General features: G+C 43.8%; 2 protein-coding genes across 3 annotated transcripts; both read right to left on the minus strand.

Moving 5' to 3' along the window:
* Positions 1-3,273: 3,273 nt before the first annotated feature.
* Positions 3,274-6,825, minus strand: LOC142999365 (P2Y purinoceptor 4). The gene is made up of 2 exons (XM_076148864.1): positions 6,386-6,825; positions 3,274-5,782 (listed from the first exon to the last, which is right to left on the minus strand). Exon 2 carries the CDS (start codon positions 5,755-5,757, stop codon positions 4,720-4,722), a length of 1,038 nt encoding a protein of 345 aa, XP_076004979.1. The 5' UTR covers positions 5,758-5,782; positions 6,386-6,825; the 3' UTR covers positions 3,274-4,719.
* A 2,395-nt stretch (positions 6,826-9,220) lies between these two features.
* Positions 9,221-23,712, minus strand: inppl1b (inositol polyphosphate phosphatase-like 1b). 2 transcript variants are annotated; one of them, XM_076149111.1, is made up of 28 exons: positions 23,027-23,712; positions 22,161-22,575; positions 21,071-21,134; positions 18,583-18,721; positions 18,287-18,407; positions 17,839-17,979; positions 17,640-17,727; positions 17,422-17,499; positions 17,103-17,240; positions 16,644-16,758; positions 16,456-16,556; positions 16,270-16,372; positions 15,952-16,148; positions 15,152-15,269; positions 14,693-14,789; positions 14,455-14,593; positions 14,237-14,336; positions 14,002-14,090; positions 13,523-13,604; positions 12,886-12,975; positions 12,690-12,797; positions 12,518-12,606; positions 12,340-12,427; positions 11,994-12,146; positions 11,511-11,592; positions 10,623-11,409; positions 10,421-10,536; positions 9,221-9,876 (listed from the first exon to the last, which is right to left on the minus strand). In XM_076149111.1, the coding sequence occupies exons 2-28, from the start codon at positions 22,307-22,309 to the stop codon at positions 9,783-9,785; spliced, it is 3,666 nt and encodes a 1,221-aa protein (XP_076005226.1). In that variant the 5' UTR covers positions 22,310-22,575; positions 23,027-23,712; the 3' UTR covers positions 9,221-9,782. The 2 variants fall into 2 exon arrangements, with proteins under 2 accessions (XP_076005226.1, XP_076005227.1); XM_076149112.1 differs by lacking the exons at positions 21,071-21,134; positions 22,161-22,575; positions 23,027-23,712 and having other exon boundaries at positions 18,528-18,720.
* Positions 23,713-25,157: the final 1,445 nt, after the last annotated feature.

A 25,157-nucleotide genomic window follows, 5' to 3' on the forward strand; every position in this document is an offset into this window, starting at 1 on the left:
TCAGCCTGGTAGTCTCTGAGTAGCCTCTGGGTCTGTTTGCAAACAGACTCCATCTCATCATAGACATTAGCCTGTGGTGTCTGTCGGGTGGTGGGGGGGCATGCTGACCTCTCTGCACAATGTTCCATTTTGATGGGGAGAGATAGACAGACATACAATGAATGTGCATCTAATAATTAAAAAATGAGCAATTTACTAAATTCAGCTGACTATACTGTGTGCACAGTATGAGCAGCTTGCCTAATAATAGAAAATAATATCAAGACCACTTTAGCAACATCTTATATCTGCACAGTAATAGATATGCACACACAGGTAAAACAGAAATAATAAACAGAGGAGCCTCACTGACATGTTGTCAGTCAAATAGTACAAACCCGAAAGCTCCCGTCTGCCTGGTATCCTGGTGCAGACTCTCTCCTGTGTCTCCTGCCTCCTCACTCTGCTGACTGCTACCTGCAGGAGGGGACAGGAAGGCCTGAACATTCCAGGAAGAGAATCCTGGAGTTTTCCTGGAGGAGCCCACATGGTGTTGCAGCTACCAGACCTCTCAGCTTGGTGGTTGTTGTTTGACTGGGGCTGATCAAGATAAGATAAGATAAGATAAGATAAGATAAGATATTTCATTTATCATCATGTTGCATGCAATTCATAGCCAATCGCATGCAATTGAAATTGGACTTGCAAATCAAAAATCAAACGAGAGAGAAATAGATAACCGTTCAGTAAAACAGTCAGACAGTTTGTTAGATAGATCAGAAAGTGAGCGATTAGCTTCAACACTCACCTGACAGGTCTGGACTTTTTGCTCCTTGGATCCTGCAGGAGGCTGAGCAGATGCCTGCAGTGGCTCATCGTCGAACAGGGTCAATGGATCCTCGGCCCAGAACTCACGCTCGTCATCCTCATCGTAGTCGGCCCACGCTTTACTGAATCTGCTGGGCACAGCCACTGGATTCATCTTGGAAGTTGGCGCCTGAGATGTGTGGGACGTCAAGGTGCAGGACTCCAACTTCATTGTCAGGAAAGGGAGCAGCTTCTTGTGAGAAGGCTTCTCTGGTTCCTGCTGGGGAGGGAGGAGAGAAAGAGAGAGAGCAATTGGTAAATCATTCTGAGTAACACAACAGAAAGCAACTGATACCTATCCTATAAACCTGATAACCCATGATATAATATTTAAAAGAATAACAAACTAAGTAGTCAGAGTAAACTTTTCCTGTCTAAGCAAGACTCACAATGAGTTCAAAGTGGCTGCTTGGCTATTTGTGGTTTGTAACTACGGACTTCATAGCCTTTAAGCCTGACACTTGTTACTTGATTTTTGTATATTTCAATTGTTCTTTAGATTATTACTTTTACTATTAATTACTATGACGACAAAGTTCGCTGATGACGCTCACCAGCATCCAGCTCTGTCCTGGCTGCTGGGGGGGGGCAGACAGAAGCCCCCGTCTCGCTCCCTCCATGAGGCTGCTGGTCAGCCGTCTCCTATGGTGTGTCTGAGCTTCCTCTTCCTCACCGAACCTGCAGTCGTCGGCCAGTCGTCGCTTCTGCTGCAGGTGGATCTGAGCTGAGCTGAGCGGCGCGGGTGCAGACGCTCACACGCCCGCATTGAGATCAACTCTGTCCGGGGATATTGCCCTGTATGACGGCGATGAATGTGTTTCTATGATGAGCCATGGCGTCCTGTTTTCCTCTGGGTTACCTGTTCGCTTTGTTTAACTTGATGGAATTGTTGAAAGTGAGCTTGTGAGCCCAGCAACAGACAATTTATGCCCCTAAGATCTGCTAGGATTCAAGGCGTCTCCACACCACATTAGCAAGTTTTTACTTATCCGGTATTTTTTCTGGCCAAGAAAGTTACAATTTTAGGTGACGTTGTTGAAAAAGTGATGGTGCATTTAGTGGCTGATGATGTGAGGGGGCTGTCATGTGAGGGCGCCACCTGTTGACCCTCTGTGTTGCTCGCAGCTCCCTTAAGAGTTTGTAGAGATTACTTTTAATTGAATCCACCTTGGCTACCTGAGCATTGTTTTTATTTCTAGTTGCTTGTGTTTTGTCCTTGCATGTGTGAGGGTCCGTTCAAGTTCAAATCAAATTTCTTCACAAGGTTTTGAATTTTCCGTGATAAATCTTAACACATCCTCATCCCAATGATCTGAGCCTCAATAAATGGATTCATTGTTTCACCTCGATAACATTCAGGCAGTTAGATGTGTTTTGCTGTCGTCCTCTGACTCACAAACCTCTTATCAGCACCAGCCACTGGGTGGCGCTGCAACACAAAAAGGTTGTGTTTCTCTTTCTCACTGACTGCAATTGATCATTGACTTTTTGTTCAGATTTTCTTAATTCTCGTCAAAAAACAATTACTAGAACTGATCAAATTCATGAAGACTTCAGTTTAATGTCAATACATCTGTGATTGACTTGACTCTCTTAAATCATACTCATATTTAACTACAAACACCCTAAAGTTAATATGTCATTTTACTTTCTAAATGCTGATTTAGTCAAAATGTTACATAGCACAGATTCTCCATACACACAAGCTATTTTTTATCAGAATTTAGTGATGATTGGACAATGTGTGTGTGAGGATAAGTGGGAAAAAAAATTCAATCAAATTAAAAACAACAAACTAAATAATATGACCATGAGAATTTGACATCAACATGACCTGCCTCACAACAGCGCATGTGCTGACTTCAGGATGTTCCAAGGAATCGGAAAAAGAAAAGAGCAGCAGTTGAAGAGTTCCGAGCAGTTTCCTTATTATTTCAGGACATGATCCTAAACACATGTACCAAGTTTCATTTCAACACACCCAACCACTCTTGAGATAAGGCCTCACTTCCTGTTTGGCATCTTCCTCCTCAGTTGCCTGAGGGCGAACGCTTTAGAAAATCAAACAGGTGCCTGGCCTATAAATATAAAATGATTATGTTGACTGCTTGTAATATACAGACAGTAAATGTCCAGCATTAAAATATGTTTCCTTTACAAATAGAAAAATAAGATAAGAACCCTTCACATCCACTGACGCCATCAGCCCACAGCTCAATAAGGATTTTATGGCATTATGGCGTTACAATCACGTGTTTGGTTTTTATAGCCCTTTAGGTTATTGTTTAATTGTTTTTTAATTGGCTAAATCCTTTCATGGCTTCATTAGCAAACATTCTGTTCTGTATGGACTCTTAAACGCATCACACATCCCTACGATTCTACATACACAAAGTACATGAAAGGATTCAGAGGTTGTTTGTAACAGCATGAACGTTTAATGTAGACAGTTATGTTTAGAATATACAGTATATGCCTGGAGTTATGATATGCAAAAGTATATTTATATGGAACAGATGATTTGATCAACCTGCAAGATCCAAACAAACACATTCTTTTTCTCGCATTGCTTGCATATGTGTACAAACATCACACAAACAAGTCCCAACAAGATTACTAATGACCTTTATGGTGACTCATTCAGATCACAAAAGCTTGAGTTCAGTTATTAATCAGTTAAATGGAGTACTGGAGCATGCAGAGGAAACATTCACATGTCTCTCTCACAATCATACATCACTTTGCATCTCATCTGCCAGTAACAGTCGCAATGGGATGTCGAAATATTGTCATTAAAACTTTACTAATGGAGTAACCAGTTTTGATATAAAATAACTAACAAAATGATCTGATTGAAATGTAAGTAATACATTTTGGATAAAACATAATGTATGCAGACAGTAAAAACACTTCTAGAATAATCCAGTCAGAAACTGAAATTGCAGGAGGAATTCTAACTTGGAACGTGTAACAAGCATTCAACATATGAAAGCTGCCAACATCTGTTACCTACTGTGAACATCTGTGCCAGCACAGACTCCTATGGTAACGGCAACATGTGATCTATAGGATTAAGCCAAAGTTTCCAACATAACTCATCTCCTGAAAACATTAAGAGTACTTCAACACTGATGTCAGAAAGAAGCATTTGAATTGAATTCATGTATCCCAGAGTTTGTCAGTCTAGGAAAATCCCTCCTCTCTCTCCTTCTAATGACACGTGGGTGGTTTGAATATACTGTATGTCTCGTCTGGTTTGCTCGTCCGGATCGGCCCCTCTGTTTTCCTCAGAGTCAAGCAAAACAGCAAAAACAGCTGGGATCAGGAGCTTCACGGGCTGTTGCTGCACTTTCGGGCTCACCAATGCTCATACTGTTGATAGGATATATGAAGTACTGCCTCATAGTTTCCTAAGACAAGTGCCAGAGATTTATCTATGGTTGGATGCTCACTTAAAGGTATAGTTCAGTACATTAGGGGCCTCCTTATCTGAACAACAAGTCACTGAACCATCTGTGACTAAATTAGGCCACCTGAGTCGAAGTCGTTCTCACTGAGGAATCTTCCTACATTAGATGAATGTTAGGCTTTTGCTCTACAGAGGGTCCATCTGCCTCCAGTGAAGGTGTGACTACAGATACTATATATGCAGCAGTAGAAGTATTCTGTATGAATAGCTTTGCGTCAGACCTTTGTGGTAGGAGGCCACAGGCTAAATACAGTCCGACGGCTTTGCTCATCTGGTGAAAAGCCTTTGAACTTGGTCCTACAAACTCTGCACCCCTGAGAAATTAAACAAAACAAAACAAGATCAAATCAGTGGTTCCTTCTTTACCTCTCCACCTCTTCTCCTGATTTAAAGTCTGTGCATTTTTAGACCAGAGCAATATCAGGGATATTGTTAGGCCGTGTTGGTACAGGGTCAGGGATTTGGCTGCTCGCCGTCTGTCTCTTCCCAGTCAGAGCGGCCAAAAACCTGGAGCGGTAGTGATCCCCAGCCAGGAAATAGAGAATCGGATCAATGCAACTGTTCACGCTTGCCAGTGGTCTGGTGATCTTGTAAGTGAAGTTGACAATGTTCAGGAATTCGCAACTCAGATCTAAAACTCGTGAGGTGTAGTAGAGGGTTCGTGTGATGTGAAAAGGAACGAAGCACACAGCGAACACCACCAGCACCACGATGATGAGCTTGATGGACTTCTGACGCGCAGCGCCCTGCCGGCTGGAAGATAACCCGCGCCTGGGCCGACACAGGGTCCGCGCCATCAGGCAGTAACACACCACGATGACCATGAAAGGGATGACAAACAGCAGCACCATGACAACCGAGCTGTAGTCCACGTACTCCTCAAAGGCCTCCTGGCTGGTGGTGTCATGGCAGAGCGTGTCATTGTCCCTCTGAGAGGTGGTGACGAAGATCAGGTTAGGCACCAGGCACAGCGTCACCAGTCCCCACACCAGGCCGCACACCAGGTGAGCGTGGCGGGGCTTCACTGAGGTCATAGCTTTAATGGGGTGGCAGATGCCGACGTAGCGGTGCACGCTGATGCAGGTGAGGAAGAGGATGCTGCAGTAGAGGTTGGTGTAGAAGAGGAAACGAGCTATTTTACAAGCGGCCAAGCCGAAGGGCCAGTGGCTGCGGTTGGCGTAGTAGTAAATGAGCGTGGGCAGGGAGAGGACGTAGAGGAAGTCGGACAGGGACAGGTGGAACATGTAGACCGTGCTGGTGTTCCACGGACGCATCTTCGTCAGGAACATCCAGAGAGCCGTAGCGTTCAGCAGCAGGCCGAAGACAAACACCAGACTGTAGGACACAGGGAGCAGGATGTATTTGAACTCTTCGTCAAAGCGGCAGGTGGATTTGACGTTGGAGGGGGACGCAGCGGATCCATTGATGAGCATCTCCATCATCTGTCCTCTCAGTGGAGCAAAACACCTTAAATGACAACAGAAACAGAGGTAGTGAAGTTTAGATATTACAGGCGTTAGTTTCACTTAAGAGTTTAAACGTATGAGTGCATCCATCATCCATCATCTCTGCTCCTGCTTATCCTGTGCAGGTTTGCAGAGAGCTGAAGCCAATCACAGGGCTGTCCTTCAAACAAACAAAACACTGTGCAAACACAGAGAGATCATGCACTCCACATTTAATAGGCTCCCAGCCAAACCTGGAAAACAGGTCCAGCGCTGGTGTTTTGATGACTACATGGCCCAATTTAAAACTAATTTTGAGTTGTCACAGAGGTATGTTGTCATAGAAACGCACTTAGTTATTTTCTTAATAGGGATACAAACATTAGGGCAGTATAAATGTCAGTAGTTACGCATGCGCTCATTGCCCATTTACACAGAAACAAACAGGTTGTGTTCCATTACGATACACACGTGTCAGGATTCCTTTAACTTTCGGGCATGTTGGAACGGATCCATCACTAAAGATCATTTGCACATGTTTTGCTCTGAAAGGAAAAAAACATTCCCAGTGACATTTCTCTGGAACAGAAAATCAAATCAAATCAAAACGCGATGGTCGACTTACCTTAAAAAGATCCCGAGCTGGTTTTTGTTTCCAGTCCACTTATTCTTTCTCCAGCTCCAGGTCGTGTTTTGATCCAGATACAAACCGGGATCCAGGCTCCGGTGTCGGTCCAGTCATGTCCGTCCCTCCGCAGTCCGAATGAGATCCGCACATGGAGGTTGTGATTGTGTGTCACACCGCGGCAAAGACACCAAACCAGCGCAAGAGTGTGTAGGAGTGTAAATGAGAAGTGCAAGTGCTGAGTGGACGAAAGTGCAAAAAAGTGCCCAATAAAGGTGAAATAAGTTGTCACAACAGGGGTTGAGGACAAAATCCGCACCGCGCTGATATCCAGTCCTTCAACAACATTGAGCCCAAAGAGCCCAAAGAAGTCCAAAACCTTCACAAAACCTGATTCACATGGACTCAATAGTGTTTCTCAGAGTGTGTGGAGGCACAGAGAGTTGCCAGGGTTTAGGGAGAGGAACGCAGGGGAGGAGGGAGGGGAGGTGAGGGGAAAGGGAGGGAGGGAGGGAGGGAGGGGTGTCCTCAGGCCCCATACAGCCTGCCTACACACACACACACTGGCACTTCCACTAATACCGTTGCCCAATCTTTTATCACACTGTCACACACATTTTCAACGTACAAATTTCTCTCACCAGCAAGGGTCATAAACAAAAAAAGTCAAATATGACAAGTGTATAAACCCATGGACACCAGTCTCTTCGATAGAATACATAACAAAGAGGAGGAGGTGAAGAGCAAGAGTATTGCAATCTGCAGTAAAAATGCAATATAAAATATGTTGGTAAATCAAATGAAGGTTTAATGGCAACAACATGCTGGGGTCTTCTTGCATGTATGTACTTGTCCGCAATGTGAACTTGACTTGAATTTCACTTTTGGTCTACAAAGAAAGAAAATTGGTATTTTTTAATGTTACTATTCTGGATTAAGATGAGTGTATGATTATGTTATAGTGAGTAAATAAGATGATCGCTTGTGTCAAAAGCAGAGAAATGAGCCATGAATCGTTTGATTTGCAGCCTGTATTCAAACAGGATGTGGCTGCCTCCTAATGGAACATGTTCATGCCTTTCTGTGTGTAAAGTGCATCTCTGCACCACCTCAGGGTGACCCAGTGTGCAGAAGTGGTGACTCTAAGATAAGCCCCCCCACCCTCACACACACACGCACGCACGCACGCACACACACACACACACACACACACACACACACACACACACACACACACACACACACACACACCGACTCATCCTAGTGTGGTCAATAAATGTGTACAGTACTACCTTAATATTAGAATATTTGCACAGCTGTACAGGCTGCTCTTATGCAACATAGCAACTGTAGCAGTAATCTATGCAAGCTCAGTCTCTTCTTAAGGTCACATGACTCTTGTGATAAAGTGTGGATCATAAAAGGATAAAAGTAGTTGGGATGAGCATTACTGCTGACAGAGACAATGCAGTAAATAAGACGTATTGTGAGGGTTGTTTAATAAGTTACTAAAATTATCTTAAGTGTGATCTACAGTACCTGGCAACACAGTAGACACTGTAAAAGTGTGTTACGGTCAGCAAATTCTGTCAACACGCTTTACTACATATGCGAGGTCAGTCACGCTTCAACAAAGAACCAAACAAGCAATAGGTATCATTACATCTAGTTCAGACTTTATTGGAATCGCAGGGATTCAATCACTCGCTCATATTCACACACACATCAGGTATTCCATGTAAACTAAACCAGATTATACACATGATTTGCCTTCACGCTCCTGTTATGTCCTTTAATGGACTCCCCCTAACACATGGACACTCACCCGTCAACCTTCCCGGTGAAGGTGCAGTGGTGTGTAGTGTGTATGTATATGGGATGACTTGATGGCTGTGGTGTGAGTTTCTGTGTGAGCTGGTCAGCCCGGTGGTCACGGTGTGTGTCTCTGTGTTTCTGTGTGAGGGGGTTAACTGTGGTGATGGTTCAGATGTCTGGAATGTGAGTGGGCCCACAGCATGTTCCTCATCTGAGAGCCATTCAGAGTGCAGGGTGTTTAAGCCCACATATGGAAAACGACTATACATACTGACAATGCTGCTTTTATCAGAAAATATAGACTAAGTGAATGTAGAAAGTAAACTTAATTGTTTTTCTTTTTATTAATGAAACTCGTCCCCCAAATCTGACCTTGTAGTTAAAAATGCTTGATTGATTTTGGTAATTTGTTATTCAATTATGAATAACGAATGATTTGATTTTCATGTTCCCAACAAATATCCCAGCATCCTTTGAGGAGATGACATCATCAGACTGGCCTGTTATGACGGTCTGTTTGTCTTTGTGGTCACTGACACAAGTGATGTGTTGGTTCATGCTTTAATAAGTAACTACCCGGTCTAAAAGCTACAGAGCACAAACGCTAAAACACACACACACACACACCAAATACATGAAACAGTTATTTTAGGATCAAATTCACACTCTACTTTACTTAGCTATATCATTTACCTGAGCTGACAAATACAACTGTCCCATGTTTGTCTGTGGAGTTACAGCCATGTTGCATTCATGAAAACTGGTAAATTGTAATTACTTGAATTAAGTTGTTAAAAGCCGAAAAGTATTTTACTATTTATCCTGATCAAACACAAACACTAGAATGCTTGGCTGGACATATTCCAGGTATTTAAACTACTGCAGAGCACAGCAGCATGATGAAGATGAAGATGAAGATGCGATGAAGAGAAACCTGCACAGTGGAAACCAGGTACTGATTAAGCGACAAGACATTATCAGTGATATTATCAGTCAGTAAACACAACGACAAATGCCAGGTGCTGTTATTCCATCTTTATGTCCAGTATACGTGTACAGCTATGGATTTTATGCTCCATAGGTTTAATTGAAGGCTTTTACAAGCTCAGATCCAGGCTCAATAACAGCAGAGTAAAGGAAAGCACACAGTAGATGGAATGAATGTGACAGGTAAACATCAGCCTCGGGGGGTGAACACTGAAAAAATGAAAGACTGCATTTTTTAAAGTCATTTTAAAAGTCATTCAAAACAAAACCAGTATTTGTATATGTGACAGTAAGTGGAGATAAACATCGTTTTCCATTCATAACTCACACTGGCTCTCATCATACATTAGGACGGACAGGTGAGCAGACGAGGGAGTTCTCCTTTCTCCCTTCTGTCTCTGTTGTGTTTATACAGACTAACTATTGTTACAGTATCGATCAAGTAAATGACTAATAGGCGGGGGTGTTGTACAGTCCAACGGATGTAACTGATATCCCATTAATCTGCTCCCAACAGTTTGTGCAGTTCAGAGTGAGAAGATTGATTCGACTGTGAGCAGTGAGTTGATACTGTGTGTGTGTATGTCCATGTTTGTCAGTTCCAGTTCCTGGGTAAGTTGTCTAGAATCCTGCGCCGGTGTGATGGGTTCGTCACTCCTGCAGCATGGAGATCCTCCTCTGTGATACCACTGAGGAAACAGACATGGTGATAAGAGAGAGAATCATCACTCACAGTCATTTTAATATAGAAAGAAAGGCTTATGACACCACAACACAAGGGCTCATAAGAGGTATAACTAGGTATAATTACACGTGATTTCATGTTACTCAATTTCATGTTCTGTTCTTTTCTCTTAGGCATACAAATGAGCAATACATTAAGATAACCGTTTATTACATCAGTGAAATGCCACATTTAGCATCCAGCTCCCTCTGATTACTATAACTATAACTATCTGCAGGATCTTAATATGAGATACAAAGATTTGTTTATTGTAGTTCACTCCTAAAAACCTTAAGCATCAATCTCACTATGACTTATAAAAAAACTATGGACCTAAATCTTTTTGTGCCATATAAGTTGTCAATATTTCCGATTCATTCTATTACTTGTTGAAGCTTGTGTTGAAGGGGTACAATATGAGATCCTTAAGTGTCTTTAGCATGCAGTTCCTATATTGGCCTCTAGTTCCATGTAAAACTGAGTAGTATAGGTCATCAAAGTAATTTTACCAAAAATAATCCAGATCATCCCAGCCGCTGAGGCTTAGAGCCAGGGTGTACTTCTGCAGACCCAGAGTGGTGAGCAGCTCCTGTACCGTCTCTGGTGCACCCTGGAGGATGGACACCTGCCATGAAATAAAGTATACATTGTTAACTGGTGTTTCTCTTTCATAGACTTCATCTGATCTTCATCCTGCGGTCATCATCCTACCTCTTTCTCCCAACTGTAGCCCCTTTCTCCGTACATGGTGGGGCCATTTCTGTAGCCCGCCCTCTGGTTGAGTATGAATGGGGCTCTCTGCTCTGCGGGAAAAAAGTCTACCTCGCTGAGCGACTTGGCCATCTGCAGAGCTGTAAGGGAATTGTCCCCTGCAGGGTGGTGTTGCTCCGGTAACCAAGGAGCAGCGGCCTGGCAGTGTGGTGGACGCAGGGGGGCGTAAGGTAAAAACGATGGGACTTTGGGTGCCTGGGTAGGACTGGTCCTCTCTGGGTAAAGTTGAGGTTGATCCCTTCTGGCCTTTTCCCTGATGATTGCTGAGTGGTTCATATACATGTTCCTAAGGTTCTTCTCTGGCAGTATGTGGTCCTGAACGGTCTTTTTGCAGAGGTATTTGTCTCTGGGTTGCACAGTTTGTTCCTGGTATTGTGAGATGGTGTTACTTGGGACCGAAGGTATTGGAGGTGGCTGGATTTTGGCTGGGAAAAGTTGATAGGAGGAGTTGGTTTGGGGTGTTTGAAGCTCACTGTAGGTTGGAAGCATGGCCGGAATCTCAATCTCTGCAAAGTCTGACCTGCTGCGGGAGGGTCTCCTGTCAAAGCCCTGCCCTCCGGACACTTTTGGCAGCTGCAAGGCATCATTTCCTGACCAGATCACCGGAGGGTCCCTTCGCTGTGGTGGGGTCTCCTCCACCCTGCGTGCCACAGACACACCTTCAAAGATGAAGTAGGCAGGATTGGTGTAGCTACTCGTGGTTAGTTTGGGAGGAACTGCTGATGGCCTGCAATAAACACACACATCTTGAATATAGTCAAGCTCAATTTCCCGTGTAGAGAAATTAATGTCATTTAATTTAATAGGAGTAAGCTCAGAGAAAGTCACCTGTTTATTGCAACCCGTGTGGATCCAGGAGACACGTGTCTCCTTCCTGGAACCTTGTCATCTTTCTCAAAACAGAACCACTCTGAAAAAAAGACATGAAATTTTGCATAAAAAGCATTTCAGACTCAGCAATACTTCCTCAAAGTCTGTGTGTGGTGCATTTAGGGAAATGGTTGGGTCATAGGATGGTGGTAGTGTCTGTGTGTGTTGCTGCGGGACCTGACCTGGAGGTAAAAATACCCATCTGTCCTGTGTCAGTGGCTCAGGATGCATCTGGTCATGGTCAGTCAATCAGGAGCCAAAAGAGGAAGCGGTCGATAGATACCAGCGAAAGAAAAGCCAAGCCAGGGATCGTTGAGGAACCAAATAGAGGAAGCCAAGAAGAGTCAAAGAATGCAGTGACAGTGGAGATGAAAGTTTAGTGGGAAGTGATAGTGCAAGCAAGGATAGAGGTCAGGAATGTTAGAGCCCCAGAAGACCCACCATAGATCTTCTGCCGGGTTCTTTGCCTGTCTGCGGGCACGTGGACTTTGATGCGGCCCCGTATGGAGCCCATCTCCTCACCCCGGTGACACAGGAACGTCTCAAACTGCTCCGACACACCACCGAGTGAGCATAGAGCCACACAGCATTCACCTGGAACACAGATCTGAGGTGACTTTTGATTATTTTGGTCTAAAGTGAATAATTGATTGTTGGATCGCTGTAACCCAAATACAAGGAAGTAGATTTTTAGTGCTGCGCTGTCCCCTGAAGGTCACTGAACTGGAGGGTGTCCAACATAGAGGGAAGTTATGAATGGGATCATTAGTTCTGTGCTGTGACTCACCGTATGACTCAAACCCGTCACATGACTTGACAGACAACAGCAGGTGTTGATCTTGGAGATACTCCATGTCAGACACAACTGGAAGAAGCTGACACACAAACACACACAAATAGGTTAGAACACAGATCGGCTTGAACTATGTAGACTTTGTGTGTTTATAATAACCTGAACCTCAGACCTTTGGCAGGTGTTTGGAGGACCAGCCCAGTTTAAGAAATCCAGGGATGTCACAGCTCTGCGAGTCGTTCTCGCTTGAGCGACGCGTCTCTGCAAGCAAAGTCAAAGTTTTTGTCACCGCACTTTGAGATTGTTCAGAGAAAACACACGGCTGCCTTAGGTCTAACTCGTACCTTCTAAGCAAGGCGAATGAAACTCAATAAAGAACTTTGCTTTGCTCGCCGTCTTCACAATGGCCTCAACGCCCTCGAGCTCTACCCAGGCCCTCTCAATGCTGGAATCTGTTTGGAAGAGCAGGATTACGTCGGTCACACAATCGAGGGATTCAGTTGCATTTGAATACGTGTGTAGGCACGACAATGACCGCACCTGTTTTGGAGGTGAGCTTTGATGTCACTCCCACTTGGAATGTTGCGAAAACAGGCGAGTGATCACTGGTGAAGATGTCATCTGTGCAACCTGGAGAAAGACGAGCCTCAGTCATTGTCACAATATGCTTACAACTGCATGTGTAGTAGTGCAGTGTAGACTTCTGTCCAAGGATCCTAGGCTGTAACAAGATGTCAAACATAATTTAAGAGGGAAAATAGTGGCCTCAAAGTTTCTGTGCCATAGTAGTTTGTTCTGCTTTGATAGTATGCTGAGGTTAGAAACAGAGGCTGAGGCTGAATGAGAGGAAATGACTCTCTTTCTTTATGGACCACAGACCAGGATGCAGTTCTTGACCATAAATCGTTAAAAAGTTTTGTCGCATTTTTACACGAGAACAATGGAGAAGTGACCACAAAAATGTCTAATCTGGAAATACTGCATCCAATTCTCAGGCTGGGTCTTCTCCGGTTCAGGCGTAAAGCAGCTGCGTCACTTCTGAGGAAGCCGGCCGAGAAAGGCATCATTAACAACTCAGTGCATTACTCACATATTACTCAAATCTAGTAAATCCACTACCGTCATCTTTTCTAGTTTGTTTAGTACTTTATTTTGGTTACAATCTCCAGATTTTTACCATATGAGGTGCAGACGATGTGCGTCTCTGGATAGGACTTCCACAGAATCCTATCACACCAAGATGGAACGTTGACTCGTACCTATAGAGACGAAAATACATCATGAATCAAGGTGATGTTTTAATGAGTAAAACTAGCATGAGATGAGGCAGATACTGTATAAACGTATATAAGTAAATGAATCGGCAGTGCTTTAGGTCTTGTTGGCCCCTTTTAGAGTACGGGTCCATTCTTAGCCCCCTATTTTTAGTCGTCATGGCAGCTGCAGTCACAGTCACCAATCCCTACAGACCTCTTAAATAGGATTAGGTTACACATAAAAATACCTCAAGCTGTGGCAGCTGAGGCAAATCTACACATTCAGGATGCATGCAAGGTAATGTAAACTCCTTTTGCTCATCAGAGTGAAAATATCATTGAGAGGAATGATTAGAGGATGAGGTAGAATGAGATGAGACTTCTACATAACGTGACTCACCCCTGAAGTCTTGTACTTCTGCCACAGGTAGCAGTCTCTAGAGCCGCGCTCATACCGATATGTGGGTGGAAACGCGATCTTTTCCTCCTCTTAACAACGACAAGCAGAACATGAACAAGGGGAAGATATGAGGAGGAAAGAAAAGAGACTTTTAGTATGAACTTCAATATGTTTCGGATGGATGTAATCATGTTTAATATAATGTTTGTAAGGCCAATCGCAGAGCGAAACCTACTGAAATTGAGAAAGGCCTTCCTCCTGAGTCTCTCACGGGTCAGCTGGTCTGCACACATGAGCTCCTCAAACTCCCTCTTGGACACATGTTTCAAAATCTCCTGGAGACGAGGAGAACAGAGGGACATGTTATGCTGCGTGTGTGAATGTGATAGAACGAGAGAACGAGGGGGAAAATCTGCGTTCAGTGGAAGAACGGCTGAGAACTGTCAGAGCGACCTGTGCGTCCAAGTCCAGTCTGTAATTGAGGTCTCCACACCAGAAGAGGTGGGCGAAGCGCAGGCTGATGTCAAAGGCTCCCAGGTGTTTGTCACCCAGAGAGAGCAGTCTGAGGATGTCAACGAAATTCTGGTTCCTCCTTATAATGACACAATACAAGGCAGAATTAGTCTCCTTTATTGTACCATAGAAATTAAAAGGGAACACACACACACTCTCACACAGACATACAAGGTACCTGAGTACTTTCTCACTCCCAGAGGTCAGGTGGCAGTTCACAAACCCAAATGATGTTCCGCTAAAAATGAAGGAGATCCCAACAGCGCCCTTGTTTCCTGAAATAACAGGAAAAACTCAAAGCTCCAGGTTGATGAAACACATTTTGTTCCTGTTAATCATGTAGAGGTGTTTTTGGCTGTAAGCCCAACACTGTTCACTTTGTGTGAGGCAGTAGCTCAGTGGGTAGAGCTTCCGCTTGGGAAATGGAGGGTCGCCGGTTCGAGTCCCTGCCAAGGTGCCCCTGAGCAAGGCACCGAACCCTCAATTGCTCCCCCTTCTGCGTAGGGTGGTAATGTAATGTAAGTCGCTTTGGATAAAAGCGTCTGCCAAATGCTCGTAATGTAATGTAATGTAATGTAATGTGTGTGGGTGTGCGTGTGTTCGTGTGTGAGTGAGCTAGTGAGTGTTGAGATCATACCCAGCGTGTTCCCCAGTCCCGTCTTCACGCTGGCTGTGCTCACATGGCTGATGCGGCTCTCGTGCTCAGGCTTCACAAACACGGCCAGTCTCATATTCCAGAGTGATTGCACCGCCACCTGCAGGACAACACGCCACATTACAAAAGATGGCAGCCGTTTAATGAACAACAATATGGACATATTTCCTATCACATGAAACTAAACTAAATGAAAATATGCTGGATCGCAAACATTACAAATTATACCGCAATGTGATGCGTGCATTAATGTGCACAATGTAAAAAAAAAAAAGTCTTCAGGAAATTGTGATCTCTGGCAAATGCAACGTTGAATATTGAAACTGAATACAGCATATTTTATTGTGTGCTGCGATTAAATAATGAAAACCCCACAAAGATATTACACAAATTATAGTGTGTATTTTTAACATTTTGTGTTCAAATGAAACCAAAAGTCACATGATTAGCTTTAAAGCATATGATTTTTCTCCTCATCATTGCTTCAATGAAATTAAATGTGTTGGATTTTCTTTCACAAGAATCCACAAGTGGTAACATGTCTGTTAACAAACCAACAATACAAGTTTCCATTTTCTTTAAAATAAGCAAAGATGTGGTTAAATGCTGAATTATTCTGCCACAAACATCACAAGATTGTAAGATCAATTAAATCATCTATTCTGACAAATTTATATTAATTTGTGATTTATGTAATTATGGTAATTATGGTGGCTTTATAAAATGATGCACCCTGTTTGGATGTAAGGATGTAAGGAGAGTTGAATAAAAAGGAGGATTACTTGTTTGAAGTCGATGTGTGTGTAGCTGCGAAGGGTTGCCTTGATATGCTCTGTCCACTCCCTCTCCCCCTGAGGGTTTTCTTGGGTCCCTAGGGCGTAGACGTCATGTGGCAGGAGAGCCGTGGACTCATCAGGGGTGTGTCCCAAACCACAGCAGGTCACCCACGACTGCAGGCTGCGAGGAGGAGGGGAGCCGCCTGTGCAATGAAAACAAAACAATAAATCAACAAAAAAACATCCTCCCTCTGACTCACAACTCCAGTGGGTCTTTCTGTGGAATGACAGAGACGACGATCATCGACACTTTTAGCTCTTTACCCATATTCCAGGTGCCCACAAACACTGAGACGACATCAGGCTCGGTCAGCTGAGAGTGCCTGGTTTTCATGAGCTGGAGCAGCTGGCAGAATGCATCCCGTTTCTGCGAAGGAATAACAGACACTCAGTGAAATATGGATAATAAAACAGTATTTCCTCTTAATCATAACACTTACTGTGTCTTACCCGTGCACTCTCAAATGTCAGCTCTCGAGGGGTGTTGTAGTGGCTGTCAACCACCATGCGTACCTTGGCTGGACTGCTCTGGAACTTCACAAGCTGAAGGACTGAAGGACACACGCCAATGGTCAAATTATACATCTGTGAGTAGTAGATACATTTTGAGATAGAAAAGCGCACAAATATTTCCTTACTTCGGTCGTGTGAGACTGTTTCTATACCAAAGGAACCCGCCTTCCTGTCAAAGAGCAGCACACCTGTGTCCACATCCACGGAAACCGTCTGTCTGCCGTAGCGCACCATCTTCACCTGGCCACATGGGAGGAAACAAGTATAAAGCTACTGTATGGAACCTCTTAAAAACATCCGGAAATCTTATTTAAATCTTGATAAGAATTTAAAGAATGAGTACTCTAGAAAAAACATCTCTGTAGCGCCTCCTACTGATGGAATCTGTTTTGGGGAAAAACCTTTGAGCCAAAAGATACCATTTAAATTTACATTTATCACTTCCTGTTTTGTCAATCAGGTCTTGTGTTCTTGGGTGGAAGGGGTATCTGGGGCGCAGCACAATGTTTCAGACCAGTGTTTGTAGGTCAAATGTAACAAGGGTATTTACAGAATTATGTAGCTTCACTTCCCCCCTGGCTTACCTGAAAGGAGTGGACTGGCAGTTGTCTCTCATGGGTCTTAATGGACGTTGAAATGGTGGGTGTGGGTTCAGGAGGGGGAGGGGGAGGCTGCACTGCTAAGTTGTGATTGGTTACCGCATCTTGTAGTGCTTTCAGTACCTACACGGGTAGAGAACACACAGTTTTAAAAAGCTTTCAATAGTGATCTTACATTATTTATTGCCGATACATAGAAACAAAGAACAAAACATGTCAGATTCTTTTCAGATACTATGAATATTTCAATAGTCACAAATACCCTTCAGTGTGTATCTTTCCTTATGCTCAACAGTACACACACCTTTTTCTCCAGAGAAGAGAGGAGGCTGACCAAGGCTGAGATCTTACACAGCAGAGTGTCCAGCTCCATCTCTGGACCCTGCAAAGACGCATGCAACCACTTCATGTATACAGCTGTTGATCAGTTTCACATTCAAGCTTGTATCCAGGACAAAACCAGGTCACCTTCAATCTACAATTTTTTATGATCCTATAATAAGAATATTGCGCAATTTGTACCTGTGCTTTGGTGTGGGTCAAAGGGCAGCTAGGATGATCGAAGACTTTTGCCAGGGTTTCCAGACTTGAGAGGGTCAGATCAATCTCACTGCACATCGGATCAAAACATAAAACTTGCTTTAATGATCTTACATCATAGAATTGTTTTTACCCATGTATCCCAATATTTACTGCATATGAATATTAGAATGATGCAAACCTGTTTAGACCCTGGCAGGCGGTGCCCAGGGTTCTCTGGAGGTGGCACATAGTCGTCGCCCCTTTGTGCACACTATCAATGTCCAGAGGCAGCTCGCTGAACAAGTAGTCATTAAGGAGGGCGACGACCTCACCTGCCATACTGTCAACACAAAGCAGCATGAAAGAGGTTTACATTCAGAAATGTACATTGTGAGTTAGGTCTGGTGGAATAACACTGTGGGAACCAGTCACACACACCAGGCAGTGCTGATAGACCACAAAACAACCAAAGAAGTAAACAACATGCTTGACCTCCCACAGGTGTTTATTCAAATAATCAAGATCGATGTGTATGGAGAAGTGAAATACATGAATAGTGTGGGAGAAAATGGTGTTAGATGCATTGCACGAGTCATCCCTGAAATCAGTTTATAGATCTGAAGTTGTGTTTCATCTGGTGGTTGTACCTGGATGTGTTCAGCTCCTGCAACTTATTGAGGAAAAGGGCATGAGGGGGCGGAGGTGCTGGCGGCCCTGTGAGCAGCGCTGCACTGATGGAGGCTGGAACTGTGGGCGGCTTCTCTTCATCTGTCCATCCATACAAAACAACAGAATCAACCCTTAGAAAATGCTGCTACAGCCCTTATAAGAGGACCTGGAACCCTTAATAAATGATTCATTGTGCATGCATTATAAAAGTCATGATACCATGTGTGTATTTAACATGTTGGTGATTTGCTGTCATGCCGTCTATTGAGCCCACCTGAGCTCTCATCACCAGAGTCTGTGTCTCGGGGGACAGGGTAGAGCAGAGGAGTGACCAGGCCTTTGTGAGGATGCTTATACCCCAACACCAGGTCCTCCAGTGTGCGGAAACAGTTAACCTGCACCCCCTGTGTTGTCTGTGAGACACACACACACACACACACGCACACATAAACCAAAGAACAGTATGTATGTATGTACTGTACAGTTTAAATCATACCAGCTATGCCTAAGGTTTGTGGTTACTTGAAACAAACTGGAAAGGCCACAGAAACTGTAAATACACAGAGGCACACACACACACACAAGCCTGCTAGTGTCTTATAGGATTTACATTTAAAGAAGCTCATACTGTTAATACTTTAACTCAAATATATTTTTTTCTGCACTCACAAATGTGTATAGAGTTTTAAAATTTCAAAGGTTGTACTTAAAAAGAGGGCAGCTCCACTTTCATTTCCAGTTTTGACCCAAATTCTCTCTCTCTCTCTCTCTCTCTCTCTCTCTCGTCACTTCTGTGTCTTCTTACATGATGAATATATAACTCTTACATCTTAAACCAGGTCAAAGTACTTACTACTAAGTAACCATGTGACGAATGGCATCAAAACAATTCCGAAAAAATATTCCCAGTTCAAAGGGGTTTCATTCAGAAATGTTTTATCCTCTCTTAAGGAAGAAATATTTCTATATTAAGAGACTCGTCACATGTCTGTTTTCAGTGGTTTCTCACTAAGATTTGTGGCTTTTTGCTTCACAAAGTCTTTAATCATCCACACAGACTTTGATGATGTCCTTTCAAAACACCCTTGGGAGACTTATGATCGATTTACCTGCCTTATATTTTCCACTTTCCTACATACTTTTCTTCTGATGCATTAATATTATTGAATGTGTTTCCTACTCCAAACACCTGATATTGCTTGGTGGAAATAAGCATTAGTACTTCTTTGCATGAACCAAAAAGGAGCAAGCAGCTGATCGACTGTGATAAAAGGAGGTATTGTGAGAAAGATCTGCCCAGCACCAGCTCATAGAAGGTGAAATCACTGACAGTTACTTCCTGGATACACCAGTTGTCTGTTGTCATATGAGCTCTAACGTACCATCGCACAGCCTGTCGGAAAAGCCCAGAAAGAATGGCAAGGAAGTTTTTACACGCAAACATTAACACCTTTGAGCCACAAGCAAGGCTGCTGTCAAACTTTCCATAAAAACATCCACAGCTTGGAGGGCAGCAGACTCCACATTAAGATGAATTAAGATCTCACGTTGTGCGCAGGTGCTGTGCAAAGAGTCACAGCACCATTGCTTACAAGCACAAAATCAACACAATTACACATAAGGCCACAACACAAAGAAAGCTCCTTTCCCGTGTCCTCTTTTAGACATTTTTTTGTTTTGATTGTGCTGTGAGAGAAACCATTCTTTGGCTCGAGTCATCCGCCCGTTTTGCCAGGAACTCTCCAAATGGGTATATATATAATACCACAAGGATCTCTTGAAAAGCAATTAAAGAGAAATGAAAAGGAGTAAAAGACAGCAAGAGAGAAAATCAACCCCAAAAATATCTCCGTGGCCCTCTTGGAAAAACAGAACGGCGAGCATGCGACTTCTTTGTGAGTTAACTGGAGCAAATCCAGTGAGGGAAAAACGCTTATTGGAGGCTTATACTGATGGCAGCGGAACAACAAACGAAAATAGCACAAGAGTTTGAGGAGCCTGCGTCTAAACACAGAGGAGTCAAAGGCCTGAAAACGACTGGCAGGCCATCACCATTAAACTCCTGTCAGTGGACTTATAATATATGGACCCAGTTAACAAAATGCCACAGATGACTTGTGGTTTGTCCTTTCACAAAATGTATTAGTCTCTCTCTCTCTCTCTCTCTCTCTCTCTCTCTCTCTCTCTCTCTCTCTCTCTCTCTCTCTCTCTCTCTCTCTGATGTGTGTGTATGTTTTGTGTTTGCATTCATCTGTAATGATTAAGCAATTTGCTGACTCAGTGGCCCCCCTGGTCACAGCATCAAAAACACACACAGTCACACACACACACACACGCACACATAAACGCACACGCACATTGTCACTGTGGACCCATTATGTACAATACAAACACCCCAGTGCATTCACACACAACAAATACGCACGCCCATTGGTCAGCGACTCGGAGTGTGTGGGCAGAGTAGGAATCTCTGAGACACAAGCACAAGTTTCTCCTCTGTGCAGCTGAGATCATGCAGCAAGCACGCAGCCACATGGCAGAAATGCCATTCAGACAACGAGGCTACTGCAGCAGCGACGGAGGGGAAAACACAAACATGTACTTGTTCTTTTTTAAAACGGGCCAAAACAAAGCTTTGTTTGATGTGTGTGGTTGTATAATTTGTACCAAGGCTCTCTTTGTCTTTTGTCTTTCTCTCCCTCTGCTACCTTATTGTTCACACAGACGGATACAATGTTGCGTTGTGTCGATGGATCACTCACCTGAACTGCCAGGAGGCCATCTGCGTCAGGGAGAATACGATAAGTGTGAACATGACGCTGGAACCTTTGAAAGAAGCGAGAGAAGCCATTATTCCTGGCATGGCACATTACAACATGCCTGTGAGCAAACACAACGTTCAGAGGGAAATATTCCTCAGTTTAGTGTCGAAATAAGGACCAGATGTCTCGCTATAGTTAAAGACACTGTAACTTTCTGAACAAGGAGCCTCTTACTTCACAGATCGCCAACTGTGGCTTGTAGATGACATAAATAGAGCTTTTTTTTTATCGTTAGCTTGCAATCACACGAGCCAGGGAGGACAAAAACAGGAGAATGACGGAATGCAAGTGAAACGTGTGCCAGGAATTTAAGAAATGAAAGGAGGGAATGAGACACCGGGAGAGGAACGAAAGGGAAAGGGGAGAGCTGCGTTCGGGGCCCGGCCTTCGCTCTCAGGAATGTGTCTGGTTCGAGCTGATGAGCACTCAGAGCGGTGTGGTCGCCGCAGCTCCTGCCCTCTTCAAGGGGCCCCAGGAAAGAAAGCGGGGAACTGGGTAAACAGGGAGGTTTGAGCTGGATGAGGACGGGCTGAGAGGAACGGGACAGTCCGATCACGCCGCAGAATGTGTGTGTGTGTGAAGCTGGCCAAACACTGACGTAGCTCTTCAGCAGGTCGAATGCTGCCTGCTGGCAGAGCTTTGAGAATCTAATGGATATGACAGGGACACTGCAGAATCCATTCGCAGATGGAGACACTCTGCACAAATCCATATTTCGCAAGAGCTCTTAATTAGGTTTTGTTTAACTCTGGTACAACCTGAGAAGCACTGTTCTAAATCGATTGGTTATCAAATAATTTATAAAGATGTGTAGCAGACTATATGATAATACTAATAATGATATTAATAGATCAAATACATTTTTTTAGGTATAGTTACAGCTCACAAACACAATATTAAAAGAGTAATAATATTAAAATAATGACGTCAATAACCTTTGGAAGTGCTAGCTGTGACATATTGCCTGTCCTCCAAGCAGGTGAATGTGTGTGTGTGTTTGTGTGTGTGAGTGTGTGTGTGTTCTACTCACAGCAGGCACAAGGCGAAGGCTCCTGGCACAGACTCACTGTCTCTCACTAGGTAGCTGCCATCCCTGCCTGCCCGTGCCAGCAAATCCTCTGCGTGGACACGGCTGATGTCACGATGATACCATGCTGCCGTAGCCATGGTAACCAACATTAAGAGAGGGTATGTTTGTACAAATAACCCACATTAGGTAAGGAATCTCACAGAGCCGTGTCAGACTTGCTCAGAGGACATCAAACTGCCAGTCTGTCGCTTGAGTTGGCAGCAACTCGTGTGCTTAGAACTTCCCCATGATCCTTTTCTTCGTCATGAAAGTCTCAGAGAAAGAGACAATCCAAGAGAGACAATCCAACACCTTGTGGAGCTGTGGCACTTCCTGCGTCCCTGCCGGTCCCTTGTGGGTCACACATCCTCTTGCACTGGAAAAGGAAAGAGGGAACATCCAACTAACGTTTCCAGTCTAAATTGCAGATAGTAACGTCCAAAAAACACAAACAGACAGACAGCGAGAGAGAGAGAGAGAGAGAGAGAGAGAGAGAGGGAGAGAAGTGCAGCAGAGTCTGAATGAAGCAGCTCTCCCTGAGGCAAGGACGATGCCTGTAGCTTAACCACAAACACGGGCCCTCCTCCTGTACAAAACAAAAACCCCACATGCAAACAACAGGAAACAAGAACCAAGAATGGCAAAACAAAAAAATGAAGCCCCACACACAGTGCCCACACACACACACACAGTGGAGACACACACACGCACGTACACCAGATGGAACCTCTGTCAGCTCTAAAACCAGACAGGCATGCAACAGAAACCAGACTAATTCAAATGATTTCCCAGCTCTGTTGCCATATAAGGACACAGGAACACCCTACACAAGGTTCAGCTGATGACTGCAGTTCTCTTTGTCTTCTCCAGGCCAAGATTCCATTTAGGTTGTCTCCTCTGGATGGATCCGGGATACTCCAGGGGGGCCTCGCTGTCAGGCTGGAATGTGTGTGTGTGTGTGTGTGTGTGTGTGTCTGTCAGAAATGTCCCGTTCCACACTGGCGTGGTCTCTCGCTGGCTCTTGGGTGTGCTGTCAGAGCGGAGGGAGGGAGGACTCGGAGAGGCAGAGGACAACCCCAACACAGCGTCAGGGCAGACAGAGGAAGTGACTCCACATTCCAGATGGCGGACACAGCCAGGAGAATTCTTGCGAGAGGCTCAACTTCACCACCAGTGTGCGAAAACAGCGGATTGCTTCCTCTCTCCCTCTCTTTACTCCCTCCTTCTCTCCCAGCCTTTTCTCTTTCAGCACAGCTTTGCACACACAGGTGAGCCCCTTTTCCATTCCCTCCTTTTCCCGTCTTTATCCCCTGCAGTTTCTTCCTCTTTATACTTTACTCTTCCCTCTTCTCCACCCACCAAAGCTTTTTCTTTTGACACTGTCCCTGACTCCCCTTCTTCTCTCGCTCGCTCCAGTCCTTCCCTCTCAGCAGAAAGCAGCGTCCATATGGTTATGATCATCCCTCACTTTCTTATTTTTGCCCTCTAAAAACAACGCCCATTATTCCACCCTCCTTCTCCTCTCCCCCTCCATTAGTTTGCAGTGTATAACTCTGTGGGAAACTGTTTGGGTCCATATTTGCTGTTCTGCTACTCAGCAGAAATGAACCAACCACCAACCGCAGGCTCCATAATACAAACAGACGCGAGTCCAACTCCATCTGATGATCTGCACACTTTGCATGTTCAAATTATGAACTTTGGAAAGCTTGTTGCTTCTAATTGTAGATGTTTTGGAGTGGATGGATAAATAAGTAAGATTTGCATCTCCTCCACTTCAGTGCAAATCATTTTCATATATTCAAAGCCAATGTCGAGGTTGCAGAGGTTTTCACTCCAAATAGTTTGCATACATTTGAAAATGCTTGTTCAAGTGCATATAGTGCACTGAAGAGAACAGGTCATATAACTTATGAGTACTCACACTTACACTTACAGAAACAATTACCTAACAATCAGGCATTTACAGTCACAAAATCTATCAACTATCTTATAATATGGTACAATACAACACATCATCTTACTTGGCTCCTGTTTGCAAAGTTTATTCCCCTCATGATAAAGTTGCTTAATAAAGAGATATTATTAAAAAGCGATGTGCAACTCATCTTTTTTTGGAACCACCATGTGTAATTCTTTGGTGTTAAATATTGCCGAATATGTAACAATGGTAGATATATGCTGTATGCTAACTTAACAGTTTTGGGATGTGTAGTGACTTTACAGTGGAAATGAAAAAGACTCATAGATGTCATTACGTAGACTCAACTGATTTGATGTAAGTAGAGTATGCAGTTCATGGCCTCAAGGAAATACATGAAATCAAATATAAATGACTCAATCTGTTGAAAAATTAATTCGTTTTTTCATTTTGCCGTTGTATTATCAGTGTAGCATGTTCATATTTTGCATACTATCTGTAATAATAGTAGAAAACAGCACTTTGTATACAGTGCAGACCTTTAGTATGAAGTGTGGCAGTATAGGACACTGAGTGAGCTTTAATACCAAATAATTTACGTTGAAACATGGTATTTCTATTTGGGGTTCAATGAGGTTTTTGTTCTTCCTATTAATCACATATTTCATTCTCAGAAACACCATTGGTCTGACACAGATCTGCTTCCTCTCTGTTCTGCCACAGCTCACGGTCATGTTTATTTGTGACTGTATACTTTCAGATCAGCTTCTTGCCTTATTGACTGTGGATGGCCACTGGCCTTATTGGGCCTTTCAAAGTCACAGCATCAGTTTGGGCAAAGTTACTGAAGCGCTGCTGGTTAGAACATGGATGGGTAAAGGCTAGATGGGATTATCTGAGTCCATTCTAAAGTGTATATTTTAAGTGTTTGGAGCAGTTAACTTCATTAGCGTAGTGTATATGTGGACGTCTTGCAGCACCACAAAACCCCGATCGGTTCTGTTAAGTACCTGAGTTTGTTCCTGTTTTTAGCAACA

The sequence above is a fragment of the Genypterus blacodes genome, unplaced genomic scaffold (genome assembly GCF_046128005.1).
Source record: "Genypterus blacodes isolate CSIRO-AG114 ecotype Tasmania unplaced genomic scaffold, CSIRO-AGI_Gbla_v1 ptg000044l_1, whole genome shotgun sequence".
Taxonomy (NCBI): Eukaryota; Metazoa; Chordata; class Actinopteri; order Ophidiiformes; family Ophidiidae; genus Genypterus; species Genypterus blacodes.

Excerpts from the sequence above, each read along its gene's own strand:
- LOC142999365 (XM_076148864.1), bottom strand. The coding sequence starts at position 5,757 with ATGATGGAGATGCTCATCAATGGATCCGCTGCGTCCCCCTCCAACGTC.
- inppl1b (XM_076149111.1), bottom strand. The coding sequence starts at position 22,309 with ATGTTGGTTACCATGGCTACGGCAGCATGGTATCATCGTGACATCAGC. Across the intron at positions 17,500-17,639 it reads TGACCCACACCAAAGCACAG|GGTCCAGAGATGGAGCTGGA; the intron begins GTACAAATTGCG and ends GCGTCTTTGCAG. Across the intron at positions 14,790-15,151 it reads GGGACTGGGGAACACGCTGG|GAAACAAGGGCGCTGTTGGG; the intron begins GTATGATCTCAA and ends CTGTTATTTCAG.